Source organism: Podarcis tiliguerta (genome assembly GCF_965153285.1).
Source record: "Podarcis tiliguerta genome assembly, chromosome: 11".
NCBI lineage: Eukaryota > Metazoa > Chordata > Lepidosauria > Squamata > Lacertidae > Podarcis > Podarcis tiliguerta.
In genome coordinates, this window is record NC_139544.1 from 3,804,499 (window position 1) to 3,819,225 (window position 14,727).

At 38.1% G+C, this 14,727-nt stretch overlaps 1 protein-coding gene across 3 annotated transcripts in view; it reads left to right on the top strand.

The window, feature by feature from the left end:
- Positions 1-14,727, top strand: part of VPS13A (vacuolar protein sorting 13 homolog A) — a 146,903-nt gene that overhangs the window by 98,611 nt on the left and 33,565 nt on the right. For all 3 annotated transcript variants that reach the window (XM_083403280.1, XM_083403281.1, XM_083403282.1), the window contains exons 45-55: positions 1,013-1,173; positions 1,498-1,601; positions 2,817-3,114; positions 4,176-4,571; positions 5,511-5,615; positions 7,592-7,738; positions 9,958-10,086; positions 10,944-11,077; positions 12,541-12,670; positions 13,408-13,640; positions 14,281-14,434. In XM_083403280.1, coding sequence (XP_083259406.1) covers positions 1,013-1,173; positions 1,498-1,601; positions 2,817-3,114; positions 4,176-4,571; positions 5,511-5,615; positions 7,592-7,738; positions 9,958-10,086; positions 10,944-11,077; positions 12,541-12,670; positions 13,408-13,640; positions 14,281-14,434 — 1,991 coding nt within the window. The remainder of the gene's footprint in view (positions 1-1,012; positions 1,174-1,497; positions 1,602-2,816; positions 3,115-4,175; positions 4,572-5,510; positions 5,616-7,591; positions 7,739-9,957; positions 10,087-10,943; positions 11,078-12,540; positions 12,671-13,407; positions 13,641-14,280; positions 14,435-14,727) is intronic.

Sequence of the window (14,727 nt, forward strand, 5' to 3'; positions counted from 1 at the left end):
TAGAATTTGGTGTCTTTTGAATTCTGTGGTGAGAGGAAAAGGCACCAAATTCAAAAAGTGCTAAATTACACCAGAAAGGAAAAATCAAGAGTACACTTGGAGCATGTTCCCAATGCTTCCTTTACACCCACAGCTTGTTCAAGCTGCATGGCTCTGCATTAGGTATAGTGATGAAGTAATAACTAACAGCTTACTTTAAAAAGTACATTTTAATTTTGAAATAAACTTTTTAAGGACATTATGTCTACTTATGTGGCCTGTCTCTATATTACGTCATTGGATATAATGTTTTTTAATCCAGCCAAACATATTGTTCACTAACAGACTATCCTCCCCCAGATAGTTCAGTGAACATTCATATGTATGCCAGGAACAAATTACATTTTACTTTGGAGATCTGTGATTGAATCTCCTGATTTGTATTTTTCTAAGCACAGCTAGAATTGGATTGAAGTGAAAGGAGTATGTTAGCAAGTTGAGGGGCAATTTGCTTTGGGAATTTTAACACAACAGGAAAGGAACTAAGTGTTAGCATCTAGCACAAATTAGTGAACATAGGAAATGTTATCTACTTTCCCCACAACAATACCCCACCTTTAATGGACATGTTGATATTTTCAAATTTTATTTTTCAAGGCAGGGTGCTCTCCTTTCTAGTACAGGTGGCCACGGGTTTGATTTTTTTAAATAGCAACAGCACAGGTGAATAGCTATCCTCCTTTCAATTAGAAGGACAGAATATTTCACTAAAAGCACTGGGTCAGCACTGGTGTGAGTATAGAGCTAAGAATAAAATGATTTTTTTAAAAAAACTTTGAAAGACCTCAGTCCATTCACTTCAACCTATATTTTTCTCTTTATGAAAGTGCATCAAGTGGGAGTTTGCTGCCCTCTAACTTATGAAAGCTGAAAATGCGTCAAATTCAGAGAAATAGATACCTCTGCTTGCTTGCCAGTTCGTTTTCAGCAGTTTCATTTCAATACAATTCAGTGTATTGCCTTCTGTTTCTAGCTCCTCAGAACCACTCCACTACAGAAAAGATTCCTCTGACAAAAGTGGGACGAAGTCTTTACAGAGTAAGACACAATGACTCTGGTGTTGTGAGATCTGTAGTTTGCCAAATTGACACCACTGAGGGGAGCAAGATGATAACAGTGCATTCTCCTATTCAGGTAAGCTTTGCTCACTAAACATGATGAACCAGAGTTCATAAATTAAAGGTTTTTCCCCCCACCTAGATTAGCAAGAGTTTCATTTTCATCCTGTTGCCTGGCTGAGTAAGGATATATTTGCTATGTGCAGATACATTTTGATATAGAGGTGCTTTCAACCCAACAAACACATACATACTAAAGTAGCACACACCTTTAAGAGAGCAGTACCCTTTGTCTTCTTGCACAGTTGAATAGGCCCTCTGTTGGTGGTGGTCTTTGCTTATCAGTGTGAAAAAAGAAATTTTAGCATTTTATAATATGCACTGTTATTTTTCCGTATAGATAAAGAATCATTTTTCAATTCCCTTGAAAATATTTGAAGATGGAAAATGTTTAGGAATGGCTCTACCAGAGGATGAATTTAACATACCATTGACTTCTTACAGGTGATTTTTAATTTCCTTTTTTATTTTTCTCACTTCATTACATATTATATGAATGCTGACCATCCAGCTAATTTAAAATGTATATAGTTATAGTTTAATACTATTGCTGCAGCAATATTCTATAGATAAACTGACTGTTTGTTGGTTTGCTGCCTTCCTCATAATTTATTCTTTCCAAACAGAACATGGTTGAAGTTTCTCATTCTCACTAGTTTGATTCCACTTTAATATTACCCACTCACTTATGGATTTATTGAAATGATCTCTTCAATGTATACCTATGGAGAAGATGAAATAACTTGTCAAACAAATGTGCGTGTTCCTGGAGCAACTATCACAGCCACTGAAATCCTCCCCCAGCCCTACCATTTTATGCATGGATAAAACATGAATTGGGTTAGCATTGCATCCAAATCTGAGTTTGTGGATTTACTTGCTTACTGACAAGCTGGTGTCAGTCAGTATTGTGGGCTTTAAACAGGCACTGTGACTACTCTTCCCTGATGCTTGAGCTTATTTTAATGCACAAAATCATTGAAATTACTGGAGCAGCTCAGGAAGGAAGATAGTAAAGCAAATGATCTCACAGTGACCTTCCTATGAAAGCATGTGTTCCTCTTTTTCCTGTGTGAGCAGCCAAGGTTGCAGAAAGAAAAACAACTGCCTGTGCCTTGATAACAGTTGTATGAAAGTGGTCAGAGTTCACTATAGGACATCACTAGTCAAATTTTCACAGATTTCAGTTGCATCACACCTTTCCTCCAAATAGGAACAGGGTGGTAAACAAGTAAAACAATAAAAACATCTTAAAACAATTCTGATTCTGGAAAGTACTGGACACTGGGAAAGATCTTAACCTAAAAAGCTTGTTGAAAGAATTTTTAGGTGTCTGGAGAATACATTTTAGCATTCAGTAAAAGCATTGCTTTTAAATTGACAAGTTTTTATGGCTGCTTCTACAAGTGCTACATGCCTGTCAAATCAACCTGCTAAAAGTTCTGTCAAGCAACTACCGGTATGTGGTTCAAATTGATTGTGATTGTTTTATTTATTTCTTGTAAATATTTATTTATTTATTTCTTGAATGTTTCAATGACATAATAACTAACTTCAGCAGAACCTGTAAACATGCTATCTAAATGAGTCATTGTGTCACACTGAATGTTTTCAACTGGAAAGTGAGATGAGGATAATAATTGGTCTGCTTATTTACAGAGCGCTACTGTTTTTTCGACCAGTAGCTGATGAAGGCGGAACTTCCGGAGAGTATGCATCAAGTGAAGGAGTTAGCTTTGATGAAATGGTGAAGAATTTTGGCAAAGTGTTGCAGAAGAAATGTCAGCCTACAAAATCATCTAACCACCCACTCATCATCAATATTGTTCCAATGCAAGATACTCTGATATCTTCAGTTTGTATAGATGATCAATGGGATTTACCATATGTTGTTCATTTATGGCCTTCTGTTCTTCTCCGCAATCTTCTTCCATATCAGATTGCTTATTCCTTAGAGGTAGTTTTCTCTAATTTTTGTTTTCCAATTCTTCTAAGTATATAAAAATACTATTTTATTGTCTGGAACATCACAGTGCATGTTCCATAAATATAAAGCATTCTGGTGATATCCTAAAATGTTCAGTTACTGGTTACCAGATTCAGTTACTAGCTTCCAAGGGTACAAAATTGACTTTGGAGTGCCTAATCTTTCGTAACAATCCTCCTTTCTAACTGGTTCATATCCACCGTTAGTGTACAGTTTGATTTACCTGGTTGCATGCAGGAGGCATCCAAGACTGGGGTAACCCCCCCTACCCACAGCCTTCAACAGGCAGGAGCATATGAATTTGAATTTAATAGGGCAGCCAGCTCTTTAGAATCCTCTCCAGTTCCTTCTCTGCTTCCCTTTATTGGTTATATTTGCTGTTAGCTTATTATTTATGAATAAGAATTTGCAATCTTTCCCAGTTGTAACCTTTTTGTAATATGTTCCACATGTTTAATAAAATTGCAGGAGCAGAAAGGTATCTATTTAAAATGCTACCCTTAGAAACAATACTAAGGCCAACCAGATATTTATGCAACCTTTTATTCAAAACCTTCATAGGCATGTTTCCAAAGCAGCTTATTTCCAGTAACAAGTCCATAAGACTACAGCATCAAATACAGTTGTACCTCGGATGTCGAACAGAACAGTTTTGATAGTTAGAAGCCGCAGAAGCCCCGTCAGACGTTTGGCTTCCAAAAGAACGTTCAAAAACCAGAATACTCACTTCCAATTTTTGATCATTTAGGAGCCGGAATGTTCGACTCCTGAGGCGTTCAGGAGCCGAGGTACGACTGTATAATTGGGAGGATAGATACCAACAAGAAAGATATGAAAGATACAGCATGGTGTCCAAAGGAAAAACCTGAACACATGACATGGTTACCAATGTCATCTTATTGTGGCTTTTCAAACATAGTTGAAGCTAATGATAAATAATTGATCATTCCCCCATGTGTTTTGTATTTGAATAGAAATTGTTATTGAATTAAGGACTGTATTGACCATATATTTGAACTTTTATTTCAAAGGGACACAGTACAACCTGCCATACTCTAGAAAATGGATGTTCAACTCAGATTCATAATGCAGTATTAGATCAGAGCAAGCTGCAATTACATTTACTTAATTATCTTGGTAAAAATTGGACTGCTGAATACTACACTCGAATGAATCAGCAAGAAATTAGTTTCATCACATTCTCATGCATCACTGATGTTGACAGGACAGAATTGGATATTGCTGTGCACATAACCTATGCCACGGGACAAGTGATTATAGCAATTCACAGTCCATACTGGATGGTAAATAAGACTGGTCGAATGTTGCAGTACAAAGCTGATGGCATTCATCGCAAACATCCACCTGATTACAAGATGCCACTTCTTTTTTCTTTCCAACCAAAACACTTTTACCATAACAACAAGGTACTGTTTTAAATCTCAGAAAATTTAATATCTCTAGAGTCAAAATAAGTTATACAATGCATTAAGCTCTCAAAATAGTATTCCAGGACTGGTCAACATGATGCCTTCTAGATGTTTGACTTCAAGTCCCATCGCCCCAGTCAGCTTCACCAGTACTCAGGAATGATGCCATTTGAGGTCCAAACAACATCTGGGGGGCCCCCAATTTTTCCTGTGCAAGGAAAAGGAAAAGTTTAATTTTTCCTTTTATTATCTCAAATTATTATCATGCAATACAAACTAATGATAGAATACATCAGTATATTTCAAGCGATATATTGTGCTCTCTATTCCTACTAATAAGGGATATTATTACTTTCTTATATTTATAAGTTGGGTAGTGGGGATTTTTGCAAGAAGATTTTAATAGAGAAGATGCTAGATAATAATGTCATTAATAAATGCATAGTTATTCCCAGTTAAGAAAAATCTATCTATTGGGCATAATGAAGGGTTTGAGATGAAAAGATTCTCTTGAACTGTTCTTGTATTTGGAAGACAATAGTTACTACGTATACAGTGTGTTAAGCGTGAACTCTGATGCTCATTATGACAGCCACTAAGAAACAAGAGAGAAATATCATAATGCTTAGAGGAACTCCAAGTTTTGCAGAAGTACATAAAACCCTTAGGGCACAAAGTGGGGTACTCAAAGAACCCAATGAGGACTTGACCATGCTCAGCGCTCACAGAATGCTGGTGTCTTTTGTGGTGACAGCAGAACAGGATGAAATTGAATGTCCTGAATGAGAGGACATGGCTGGCTGGAACACTAGTCAGGAGCATGTAGGTCCCAGTTGCTGCCATCTATTATTCATTTTCAAATGACAACCAGTGTATTTTTCCTTGCTTTAAATTTCATTTGTAATGAAATGAGCATAACAAATGTTCTCCTTACAGGTTCAGCTTATGGTGACAGACAGTGAACTTTCTGATCACTTTTCTCTGGATACTGTTGGCAGTCATGGTTTCGTTAAATGTAAGGGCAACAAAAACGAATACCAAGTGAGTTGGTTTAACTAATACTGTTAAATACATTGTAGGCATAATTCTATGCATGTTTAATTGAAAGAAAGGCCATGCTAAGTTATGATGTGTGATATATGATTTCTTTAACAGTCTACAAACAAACCATAAGTTATTACGTCAAAGATCAAACTAAGGCTGGCATTGTAAAAGCTGGGTTTGTCCCTCTCCCATCCATTCTTTACTGCCTGCCCAATATCCTGACTGTCTTTGGAGAATTGTAGCATTGGCATCATCTAAGCACATCACCAGCTCTCTTACCATTGGCCACCTGCATGAACTGGGCGAGATGTTTTAGTTTGTGGGGCATCATATCCAGTGGAAAGGGTTTCATCCTGTCGTGAAACACTAGACAGGAGCAAAGACGTGTGGGAAGCAGGCTGGACTCCCTAAGTTTTTCCTCCTGTCTAGACGCAGACAGTACGTTCCTCACGGCTCTCCTGACTCAGCTAAGTTTTTTACTAGTTTCTGAACCCCCTTTTCTTCTTTAGATTTACCTTATCATCGTTTTAGTTTTACAGTTCTTTGTGCGTTGTGGTCCGTCCCCCCAACCCCTTTCCGTTCCTCTTTACATTTGGTTGTTCCGCTTATATGCCCCCTTTCTTTTATTCCTTAGTTGTTTACTTACATTGATAAATTTTCCAGAACCGGTGCCCTTGCCGCAGCACCAACTGCCGTTCCCGCCTACAGGCGCAGCGGCCCACTGCCAGCGCGCTCTTTTTTTTGCCTCAGCGGCCTCTGCGGCCACTGCCATTTTTCTGGGGTCACAACTGTATTTCTGTCTTTTCGTTTTGGTGTGCGCGCTACTTGTGTGACGGGTGGTGTGGCGTTTGCGTTCTCCTGCCCTGATTTAAAAACAACTTGGCCACCTCCTCCCGGTTTGCTGTTTTTACACCGGCAACGGAGTGAGCGTCCCTGTTACGTCCCTGCCTGCCTGCTTCTCTTGGCCTTTGATCTTGAAGCCTGGCAGCGATGGAGTGCCTGCCCCTCGTCCTCATCCTCCTGGCTGGCGGCTGTGACAAGGAGAGAGTGTGCAGAGAGTCTGTTCCCCCCCCCCCACTCCTGCTCCATGGTGTGGCAAACCAAGTTGAGTGGTTTGGCGTGAGGCTTCTGCCTGCCTTTTTTCCTGGTCCACGGAGTGGCAAATGGAGACCTTTAGGCTGAATATATACAAGACTCCGTTTTGTGACTGACTACTCCCACCCCCAAAATGTGGATGAAATTCAGGAGTCTTCAGAGAAAAATGAACAGCAGAGGGACACAGACAGTGCATTGTTAAACATACTAAATCACAACATGCCCAAAGGTAAATTCTCCCCTCACCATTGAATGAGAAATCAGAATTCTGTTCCTCATAGTGTTCAAAGGCAGGAAACCTCACTCAATGGAAGCTGATCTGTCTCTTACCTCTGGAGTGGCAGTTTGTTCTTGTCTTTGTCCAAAGCAGTCTCTCTTCTAGCTTGTGCTGCCTTTCTGGCTTCTTCTATCTCAGGCACTTGCTTTTTGGAGTGTTTTTCTGAGTTACTTGTTTGTGCAACTGCTTCCTCCCTAGTTGTTGGTCTTTGTATTTTCAGATGAAATTGTCTCTTAGTGTGATTAGCTTTGTGTGCTCCCTCAGAATCATGCTTGAAGCCCTGGAAAGTTTCTGCTAGTCAGTATAGTCAGCACTGACAATAATGAGCTAGATGGAACAGTGTTATGCTTTGGTGTAAGGCAGTTTCATGTGGTTAAATATATGTTCATTTGCTCCAAGCGGTGTTGGGGAGTTCGTCATATGGATGTTTATGACAGAATTTGCATTGATCTGTAGAATGCTGTGTGAATTGTATCCCCCAACTCTTCTTGCAAAAAAGTTCACAGATTGTGCAAACAACAATAACTACACACATACAGTTTGGGGGCACCCTTAATAGTAATGAGACTGATGTACACTAAACATTTTTTGTCTTTCCCAGGTTGGTGTCACTATACATAACAGCAGTTTCAACATCACTAGAATAGTGACTTTCACGCCTTTTTTTATGATCACAAACAGAAGTATACATACTTTAGAAGTAGCTGAAGAGGACAGTGAAAAGTGGATACCAATAATTTCCCAACAGGTAAGTCTTTTGGGATCTTTTTTATTTTGAATTTCTTCTAGTATCTGGGGCACTTGTAAACCATTTCTTCTTCCCATCACACACACAGTTCACCACATAAAGTGCTGCTCATTCTAAAGTTGTCTGATTCTGAACTATACTATGCAAGCTTAAAAATAATAGAAGGTTTAAAATCCTTTTTTCTTTGCCTATCTATTTCCTTTGCTATACACATCAAAGGAAACAGTTGCACTACAAACTGTATATAGCACCCTGTTAGTAGCTTATGTTAACAGCAACATTTATTCTGTCTTAGTCTTCATTAGCTACTAACATGAGTTTGACCAAACTGTGGGAGGCAGTGGAAGACAGAGGAGTGCCTGGCATGCTCTGGTCCATGGGGTCACAAAGAGTCGGACACGACTAAACGACAAGTTTTCATCAACATCAATATAGGATTCTGTAGCCTTCGTTAATTTTCAGTTCATTTGTTCTCCCTCCCCACCTTTTTTTTAAAGCACCAATTTGTAACAAAGTGTTGGTACCATTTTGTTCATCTCTAAAGAATGACATTAATGTATTCATTCTCTCACATCAGAAATTAACTAAGGGTTAATAGGCTCAATCCACTGGTTGTCTCTGCAAGCCGTCCTGACCCTTCTTGACAATGTACTCACTTGAGCAAAATTAGTCTGTGGAAATGGGAAGTGATGACTACTGTAATTGGCAGCAATTCCTATGAATGCAGTGTTTGAGGAGAAAAGAAATATCTGGCTAATTAAAATTGCAACTAAACATGAAAACAGTCTGGTCAAACTTAAGTACTTCTATGTTCCACTGAACTAAGTTAAATGGGTGAAATTGAGGTATTTAATGGTACTTAACCTCGGCTAAATAATAGTTGTGCTTGCCAAGTTGCTACATTTCTCCAAGTAAGCACATACTTATCAAGGCTCTTGTTGTTATTACACCATTTGTGTACATGATGATTTCCTAAAAGGATGGAATAGGTCTGTTGCCCGTAGCACATACAATTTAAAAATGTACACAAAGAAGGCAGCAAAGGAAGGGAAAGGAAATTGATGGAGGGGTAAACAAGAGAATAATAATTTATTATTTCTATTACATGTTCTTACACCAGTTACCATAGGGCAGAGGTAGCCAACATGGCTTCAGATAATGTTGAGCTACGCCTCCCTTCAGCCCCAGCAATCATGACCAATGGTCATGAATGACGAGAACTGAAGTCCAACAGCATTTGAAGGGCATCATATTGACTACCTCATGTTATTCGGCTATTTACCAAAGGCTTTGAAGGAAAGGTGGGGTTTGAGGAGAGATTTGAATGTTTAAGAGGTAGCCTCACAAAGGCATTCTAGGGGGTTCTTCCAGCCACAGTGGACTGCACAGAACAAGGGATGGGGTAGAGGGAGCTGAGGGTGATTAAGCTGGATGAGCAAAGGTTTGTGATGGGATAAGAGAGTGGAGAGCTGGGGTGAGGCCAGCTGGGGTTTTGAAAGTGAGACAAGATTGTTTTGTAGGGTCCTGAAGTAGACAGGATTAGAGATTTAAGGAGAGGATTTGTGCAGTTGGAATTACAAGAGCGATGAATAATTTTGTCAGTAAAGTTGGATCGATTTCAGGGTAGCAAGGTGATACAGTGGAAGAACAGAGGTGATGTGATTGCAGTAGTGCAAATTTTGACTGTTTTGTGGGAGACATTCAAAGTGAGTTAGCATTGGAGAGTAAACAATTCTTAAAATGGCCATTTCAGTATAGTTACAGTCCACATATTTATACAAATAGTATAAAATGTAGTCTTTGATTGAGGGCAATGCCCTTTGCTTCTGAAAGCTTGAGTGAGTATGCCACATTTTTTACTTTAGTGTTCTTGTAGTTTTCTTCTAGTTTTATGGTACTAGCCTGTGCAGCAAAATGCCAGGCATAAGCTGCTCCATGAGAATGGAATTTATCTCTATCTACCTTCTCATTTGTTTTTACCTTACTCTTACTAATTTTACTCATCTTCTAAAGAACAGATCCATGCAGATTTCTAAGCTGAAATTTAAAATAATTGTTTCATTTCCCATGTCCAAATGATGTTTAGTAATAGAATCACAATCCTTAAAATTACTTAATATTAAGGTAAAAAAGATAAAGGGTTGATTTTTGGAGGCTGCTCTTTATTTTCCATTATGTGTATCCTTACAAAATCATGTATTTATCCTTTTCTTCCCCAGTGCACTCCTTTTTGGCCTGAAAAAAATGAAAGCAAGTTACGTGTTAGAGTAGAACATTCTGACATTCCACCAAAAATTATACGGTTTGATAAGCAAGAAAATTGTTTGCTGCTACATTTAGACAACAGGGTGAGTAGCATAATTTACTAGCTACATAACTTTTAAATGCATGTTCTACCTTTTTCCTCTATCCAAAATGCATAGAATTGAAGGGGATTGCCATGAGTCTGATCCCAATTCCACCCCAAGTTAGTTGCACTTAGCTCCCATTGAAACAACTGAGACATAAGTAAGTCATGATAACCTATCTTTTCATATTGATTTCACTGGAAACTAAGTGCAACTATCTTGGAGTTTAACCCAACAACTAACTAACTTGGAGTGGAAGCCAACAAAGTACAGTCGTACCTTGAATCTCAAATGCCTTGGCTCCTGAACAAATCAGCTCCCGAATGATTAAAACCTGGAAGTGAGTGTTCCGATTTTCGGAAGCCAAACATCCAGCACAGCTTCTGATTGGCTGCAGGATGCTCCTGTAGCCAATTGGAAGCTGTGCTTTGGTTTTTGAACGGTTTCAGGAGTCGAAGAGACTCCCAGAACGCATTCTGTTTGAGAACCAAGGTACGACTGTCATTCAATTAGTACATTTCAGTTACATTTCATTTGTGCAAAGGAACTTCTCCTTTCTCCTCTTCCTGTGCACCTGCTCCAAATTTGCACCAGAGAGTTGGGGGAACTTCCAGAACAGTTTTAAGGAAGGTGCAGTGGTGAACAGGAAGAAGAGAGAAAGGGGATGTTCCGTTGGCACTGCCAGAAGTCCTTCCCTTGGCTAACAACCAGCTCCATATAAAGAAATCAAATGAATACTTTTAAATGAGCGAAATATGCCAAACTAATTCAGCTTTTAGAACTAAAATAATTGTTGTGATAATAAATGAGACTAATGAATAAAATCAATTTTAATGCACTGTTTTCATATCTGATAGCTTGGAGGCATTATTGTGGATGTTACACCAGCTGAACATTCAACAGCAATTACATTCTCTAATTATCATGATGGTGCAGCTCCCTTCCTGATAATTAACCATACCAAAGAAGAAATTATTGAATACGGGCAAAGGTACGTGTGGTGAAGGTAGGGGGTGGTGGTTTATTTATTCTACAATAACAAAACACAGCTCCTTCTCCAGTGGTCCCCCTAAACTCACACCACTGCCACCAGTCTCACTTATTTCCTCTGAATCTTTAACTTACCAAGAACCTGGTAGGGTCAGATACAGGTACTACATATGTCAGAGGTATGGAAATATATTTATTACACAATGCCCATTAAAACTTAATTCAAATAAAGAGAATTTATTCACATGATATACAAGATTTCCTTCTAATTCTATAGAACACAGAACACTGTAGGATTTTGTTACATAGTTGCAGCTGGATAACTCAGTCTTGGTAGAGCATGAAACTCTTAATCCTACGGTTGTTGGTTCGAGCCTCGCGTTGGGTAAAAAAATCCTGCATTGCAGGGGACTGAACTAATGACCCTAATGGTCCCTTCCAGCTATACAGTTCTATGATTCTATCTGAGTAAATACTGGTAATCAATAATACAAATTCTTTCCTGTATTATCTTACTAGTGCTTCACTGACAAACAGGTATTGGGTATCTTAAAGTAGTTATTTGTTCAATTTAGCAAAGCAAGAGAAGACCATAGGATACTTAAGAAGTCGGTTCTGTCTCTGATGGCTTTTAACATCTGACCCTAATTCAGCAATCTTTCCCAGCCCCAGACACTTTACGCATGCTGGTTTTTGAATTCCATTCAAAAAGGGAAGGTTAAACTTCTAGGGAGAACCTATTCTACATTTGTTACATTTCTATACTGCCCATATAACCGAGAAAACAATTAGATAGGCAGTTTACAGACCATTACTGTTACAAAGTATAACACAGTGTTTTAAATGATAAAAACAAACAAACAAACACTAAAACCAATGTTAAATAAATTAAAACAACTAAAATCTCTGTGAACAGAGCAGTTTAGGCCAACATCTAGCAAGCATAGGAAATAACTTGGTGTAAGAACCTAAAACCACTTAAATAGATATTATAATTAATATTATACCTGGGAAAGCAAAGAAGTTTTCATTTGGTGCCTAAAGGTCCATAGTTGCTACCCAACTCACATCACTTGGCTGAGTAGCCTGAGGAAGTAGTGTCTTTCTTCAGTGAAGATCTCAAGGACTGGCAGGAAAAAGTCATCCTTCAAGTAGTCTGTCCCCAAGCCGTCTAGAAATTTGACAACGGTTACTGAGGACCTGAATGGGTTGGGTTATGACCCTCATCATGTGACAGAGGCAGGAGAGCAAAGAACTCTGGGAGGCAGGCACAGTCCCCTTCAGTTTTTTTCTCTCCTTCCTGATGGATCAGGTCATTTTCTCCCAGCTCTCTCTGACCTTCTCTGTCAGCTGAGTGTTTTTAACTTCAACAGAACTTTATTTCTACTTCTTTACTGTTCTCTCCTGTATCCTTTTTATTTCTAGTATTGTGATTTACTATGTTTTTCTTGTTTTTTGTTGCAGTTCTTACTATGCAATGGAAGATGTTCTGTCCCCTAATAAAGCAGTTCTGTACACATGGGCTGATCCTGTAGGGTCTAGAACATTGAAATGGAAATGTGGAAAGAGCAGTGGGGAAGTAACTCAAAAAGATGTATGTATGCTACTATTAATAACGCTCAAATCAGTGTTGTTTATTAACAGTCAAAGAATCTAATACTTAAAATGTTTTGGCGTAGTCAGGAGCAAAGATCCAGCAACTACAGACAAAATCCATGAGTCAATTGGATCTGGGCTATACCTTTCGTTGTAAGATGGTTTGCAGTGAGTTATACAGGATTAGCTCTAACCTGACCTACACGGTTATAGAAGATTCCCAGCTAATTGGGAGCTTTGTTTGTAGCTGGTTGAAACCACACTTTCTTTATGGGATGCATAGTTAAGGCCTCATCTGGATCAAGTGACATAATTCTGGTTTGTACAGATTGATTTGGGGCCATGTTGGCCACTGAACCAGTAGCTGTGCCAGATGTGGATTGCAGCAGCTGATACCTAACAGTAGATGGAGATAAGCCAGAACCATTTTTGAAAAGATTGTAAGTGTATCCAAACTTGCAAATATATTTATTTCAAATATTTTTATACCCAGCCTTCATACAAATCTAAACCTAGTTTACAAGAGTAAAATCCAACTTCAGAAAATAAGATATTAAAGGAAAATAAAAGCACCTCACAATGAATTAACAGAGTAAAATACAAAGAAAAACAATCACAGTAACCAAGCAGTCTCTCAGTGTATGGTATCAGTAAACTACAGAATCCTTGGTGAATAAAAGCATTTTCTGGAGACTGTTGTCTTGAAAATGAACATTTGCTTGTCTTCCATTTTAGGACTTGATGACACCTATCCAAGTGGGAAACAAAACGATTTATTTAGTTTCATTTTTTGAAGGCTTGCAGCGAATTATTCTGTTCACTCAAGATGAAAAGGTTTTCAAACTAACGTATGAAAGTGAAAAAGCTGAACTGGCAGAACAAGAAATCATTATATCATTACAAGATGTTGGGATTTCTTTAGTAAATAACTATTCAAAACAGGAAGTAGGCTACATTGGCATCACAAGGTAATGTTGCTTTAATTTTAAAAACACAATGTTTTCATTTTAACTACATATGTTTAAAATGCTTGGATTCAAGTGAACCTGCTTCTGGATGATATAACATAAGAATATGGGCATGATTCAGCCAGTTAAACATTTTTAACAGTGCATTTCTATTACTTTCTATTCTGATCTCAATATAACCTTACATCCAGGCAGGGGCATATAGTACAGTATTGTACTCATTTCAGTGGAACAGTATTAGACACATGCTTAAGTCTTCTGTCAAAATGATTAGGATTTGAAAATGCTTAAGTATGGCTGGATTGTGCTCAGTATAAATACAGTAAAGCCTCAATTGGGGCAAGTTAGAATTGTATTAGTTTCAGTACTCTAAAAATGCAGAATAATTTTTGGAGCTTCCAAAAAGTTTTATTAGTGATTAAAGAGATACCGATACTTTTGGAACTGGAGTTCTTTTTGCTTCTAACAAAGAGCTCAATTTTCAAGGTTAAATAAATTTCAGAGGGATCATGAAACATCATTATTTATTGGGTTATCAGGTGATAGTTTTGTTCATATATTTTTTCTGCAAAATATATTGTGTTTGATAACTATCAGGCAGGGTGAGGTTTACTGTTCTATTCTTTATTTTGTTTGCAAGTTCTGATATAATTTGGGAAACAAAACCTAAGAAAAAGTCAAGATGGAGGCCACTGAGTTTGAAACAAACTGAAATGCTGGAGAAAGAATTTAATGACTACTGCGATCACTCACCAACAGAAAATAAAATAGTGGAGCTGGATGATAATACTCCGGTAATGTTAAGGGGAATTTTGTTTGTTGTCCATTTAAAATACATTCGTAACATAAAGCTTAGCATAACTGGATATTGCTCTTTTACTAGAAACTTGTCAGTACGGGGTCATATTCAACTATGTTTTACTCAGACACGTTGAAATTAATGAGCATGCCTAAGAAAGTTCCATTAATTTCCATGTGTCTACTCGGAGTAAAATTAGTTGAATCTTCTGCTCCTTGCCTTGACTTTGTGTCCTGCTGTAATTTGTTCCACAACAGAGGCTTACAGCCTGGTCTTACTTATATTCAC